At 35.4% G+C, this 4,712-nt stretch overlaps 1 protein-coding gene across 1 annotated transcript; it reads right to left on the reverse strand.

Annotated features, from left to right (window-relative positions):
* Positions 1-343: 343 nt before the first annotated feature.
* On the reverse strand, positions 344-4,512 carry LOC105118003 (uncharacterized). Its single transcript, XM_011015841.1, has 2 exons — positions 3,307-4,512; positions 344-1,206 (listed from the first exon to the last, which is right to left on the reverse strand). Exons 1-2 carry the CDS (start codon positions 3,823-3,825, stop codon positions 568-570), a joined length of 1,158 nt encoding a protein of 385 aa, XP_011014143.1. The 5' UTR covers positions 3,826-4,512; the 3' UTR covers positions 344-567.
* Between the last annotated feature and the right edge of the window lie 200 nt (positions 4,513-4,712).

A 4,712-nucleotide genomic window follows, 5' to 3' on the forward strand; every position in this document is an offset into this window, starting at 1 on the left:
TTAAAAAACAATTTTGTAAAATATTTTTAAAACATAAATATAAATGAACTCTTGTATGAAATGGAAACCATTAAAATGATGCAGGTTTCAATTTTGATTTTATCTTTCATCATCTATATTTTAAACACATCAAGCAAGTACTTACCATCAATTTTTTTTAACAAAATAACAATTATTTTTCAAAATATTTTTAATTTTAAAATATATTAAAATATTTTTTTATTTTTTAAAATTAATTTTTAACATCAACAAATTAAAATAATATGAAAAAAATAAAAAAAATATTATTTTTTAAAATGCTTTTCAAACACAAAACTAAATAAGCTCTTGTATGGAATGAAAACGGTTAAAATCATCATGCTTGTGACATTAGCTATACCTCCTCTGTAGATATAATTAGGCTTTTGGACATGGATTCCCCCAGGGAACAAGCATGAAAGCACGCCACATCAACCAGGATGGTGACTGAAAAAGACTTAACATCTAAAATACAAAGAATGAACGTAGCATAGCATATTTCTCCAAACCATTCTCAACTGCTAATAGTTGTCTGGTTGAGTTCATTTATCAAAATCCCAGTACATTTCGTGATATGTGTAACAGAGGTTCCAAAGCACTCGGTGCAAATTTCCTCGCAAAAAGATTACAGATTGAAGTGGATTGATTATTGTAAATGCAAGGCTTATCTTCATGAACCTTTTTGAAGAACTCCTCTTTTATGTCCGCTCTTACGAAGGTAGCTGGGTGAGCTCCACCCCTTGACCAGTCCACCCAGGTAAGGGTTCTGTTCGCTAAGAGAGGTGCTGTTCGAATGGTCAACATGGTGGGGAAATAATGTTCATCAACATAACAATGCGGTTTACAGAATTCCTCAAATTTTGGGTAAAATGTAGTATCTTCCACTATGTTGACTGCAAGCTTTCGGTTAATCTCAAACCATTGAGATCCTTTGCGCCAGTTGGTAATATTCACCTCAGGTGCCATTTTCTCATTATACCGTCCTCTCCCATATGGCCCATGGTCGTCAAATGCACCAATGAAGCTATGCTTGGATCTCATAATGTATCCATACACGAAAGTAAAATTAAAGAGAGGAATGCAAGATTCGGACACCAGAACAAACCGCTCATTCAAGATATCAAGCAATGCATTGGCAAGGAGTCTTCGTTCAGCATCACACATACTCATCTTACCCCATTCAGAAATCTGTGTGGGAAAGCACACGATAAAAATGTAAGCTCCTTGTATTATACGGTCAAAAGTCAAATGGTTGGTAAATCTTCATGTCATAGAAACAAATGACATTACCTGAAAACCAAAGCTTTGAGCAAAATGTTAATAAGGTAAGAAATTATCTTGCTTGTGTAAAAATTTAATTTCATGGACATTTTGACATCACAATTTCAAAGATTTTTTTCTTTTCTTTTTGGACAGTTAATAGGATAAGAAATTATTAAAAACAACTACAAAGATATGAAGTGACTACCTTCAGCAAGCAAGGAACCAGAGGCAATAGACAATTTGAAATACACTCGAAGTGATTTCATGTATCGACACAATAAGTAATGGATGAACATGGCTCAATCTTGTTTTCATTGCTGCATGTGCAGTCTTCGATTCCTAACTGTACCATCACAAACTCTACACTTAGCTCAGAAATTCAACCTTAACATATTTAAAATTCTTTTCCAACCAGCTCTGGGGACTCTAACTCGGTTCATTCGATAAAAGATAACTTTTGACTTGTGTACAAGAGAAAAAGAGTATGGAGGAACCCATCAAATGCAGTAAAATTAATTGATGGGCTTAGCCAGCTCCATTTCATCACCAGCCATTGCTCTTTTCATCTATTTTCATTGTTAGATGTAGACAAGGTATGGCTTTGAAGCTTAGATATGGGCATCAAGGAAGGAATAGGTATGGAGGAGAAAAGAACTTGAAGCATTAAGGTGCATGATAGGAGTGTAATACATGGACTCAAAGCAAAAGATAGCAAGTTATCATGAATCGTCTTGCTAAAAATACTATTGCATGTATAATATAACCCAAAGAAGATCAACAATCATTAGTCAACAACCTAAAATGTTACAACCTTCTATCTTTCTACAATATTCCAGAATATATCTCCTTGTACTGGCTTTTTCTCAATTAAGATGAACTCTCCTTCAATCCAACTTCAAACAATGAAATGCCACCAAAATTCTTCCACAAAGATTCCAAGCAATGATGGCCCTGTTGTTAAAAATTTGTACGCAAATTCTAAACCTTAGCATTTTCAAGGTAATTTTTAACCCAAGCATTGGTGTGTTATGGTAACCCATCAAACTCTCATAGACTTATCACTAATGGTATTCTATATATTCCAGCATCATCAGAACCCCTTTTCTTTACTATATATAATGCTTTAGTCCATGTCAAACACTCTCAACTCCCTTATTTACAAGTCAATCTCACCTGCCACTGCCATTACACAAGTAATTTCCAACAATCTTGTTCCATAGTCTCATACCTTGTCTAGCTGGATATAAATTGTGTAATCACGTAATACAGGAGTAAAAGGGTTCATTTACTTGTGTATTTTCAACCTTGCTATCTGTTGAAACAGAGCAATTGTTTAGGCACTTTTCTCATGGTGGGACTGCCACAGGCTTTCACACAAATTATTGCAAATCCCATTAGAAATTTATATGACATCTAATGACACTTCTATGAATGTTCTCAAAAGTATGCATTCATAGGTTAATTGTCGTGGAAATTCCCTTTTACCCAAAAGAACACAAAATTTCCTTAAAATAGGCAAGACTAACTAGAAGAATTCAAGTATAAACATAAATCGAAAGTTGGAATGAAGAATGGAGAATCCTAAACTTTTTCAACTTCCAACCTAAAAATGTTTCAACTTCCAACAGCAAGTATATCTGAAGCCCTCAAATAAGTGTTGGGAAAAACAGATAAACGGAGAATCCAGTAGCTAGAAAACTGCATCTCTATCTCGAACATGCAGTTATTCTCAAGGAACCTGCTTTGAGCAGTGGAAACTTTTCTATTCAAAGATTCATGTTTAAGAAGTATGCAGAACCAAATAGACATCACAATTTTCAAACCACACTACATAATCGTAAGCAAACTAAAGTAGCTATTTACAGACAACTAGAACCCAGGAAAAAAAAAACAAAAACCAAATATAGAACACTGGAGCAATAGCATTTATAAACAGCTCAATCATCAAACAAACATGAAATTCTTAAATTACAGTGAACACTGAATGAAATAAAATAAGGATGTTTAACACGGGCATTCACACACCTGACTTGGGATTTGTCTCCGATGGAAAACTGAAGAAGGTGGAAATTTGGCTTCAAATGTTGGCAACGAATGAATATAGATCGAATAGAGCCCTTCATGCCCCTTCAAAAACTTTTCCCAAAGAGGCGCCAGAGGCAATGGTCCCTTTGTCAGAAACATGAACGCAATCTTAGGAACTCTCTTGAAGGGATACCTCTTTATCCGAGGAACAAAAGAAGCCCTCCAAAAGAGCTCCTCATCACTCATTTTATGTAGCAGGTTCGATGGACGCCTAATCCAACGATCCAAAGTATTCGGTTCATCAAAGCAATGCTTAAAAGCAGGCTTAACAGTTATCCCTGCAGTCTGAACTCCAGAACGCTTGATTGTATACATACTGATGATTGAAAAGGAGAAGCATACAGCTAAAAACAGCAAAAATAACGGGAGTAACCTTATTGTAGAGGGCTTGGATTGGCTTGCTTTGGTCGAGACTGCAGGGTCCTTCCCTTCCTCTAAAGGAACAACTCTTGATTGCATCTTTATAACAGCACTATAATCAGAATTCACCTTCTGGGTCTGATCTAGCTACACCCTTTATACATTAATATTGCTTAAAACCTCAAAAAGCTAGAAAAGGAATCAACTTTTCTCTGCAAAGTAAGAGCCCCAAAACTCCAAGATTGCATCTTTCAAGAGAAACAGTGAGCTCAAGTTTAAGATACCATGCTCTTAACAAGCAATAACCGATAAAGATCTAAAATCCAATCCTAAAATACCTTAAAAGATAATGCTATGTTGAAATCCCAGTTTGCAGCAAATCAAAGGTTCTGAATCAAGATCACAAAGAGGAAAAAAAAAGTACCAAAATTTGAATATGCCATGTTACTAGTCAGTGGTGCAAAATGAACAAAGTCGAAAGGAAACTTCAATTACGACAAGATTGAATTTTAAGAGAGAATGGCTAAGATAGGTGGGCAAAGGAGAACAAAAGGTCTGGTGGAAGAGAGAGAAAGGTGGGAGTCTCTAACTCCAAGTGAGCGGGGGAGAGTGGAAGTTATGTATACATGGGATGGAGTGAAATTGAGGGAAGGGGCGGGGGATTGATGATCTGTGAAATGTGGGGTTTTTTGTAAGAATGTTTTGTCACACGATGGAAGCGCGAGGGGACGGGAGGCCTTGGCTTTGGCTTTGTCGGGGATCTTTCCTTTGTAGTTTAAAACAAGAATTTTCAATAATTTACATCGATGTGATATGTATGGGGACGAGTTCTAAATGAAAGAATTTTCTATAGTTGTGAGAACCAATCCAAAATTGTATCTGAATAAGGAATTGAGGTATGGGTTTTATAGGTTAAAAAATAAAATATATTTCTAGGATTTATATAGTAATTTTTTTAAAAAATAAATAAATAAATAAAAAATATC

The sequence above is a fragment of the Populus euphratica genome, unplaced genomic scaffold, assembly GCF_000495115.2.
Source record: "Populus euphratica unplaced genomic scaffold, PopEup_1.0 scaffold1686.1, whole genome shotgun sequence".
Lineage (NCBI taxonomy): Eukaryota > Viridiplantae > Streptophyta > Magnoliopsida > Malpighiales > Salicaceae > Populus > Populus euphratica.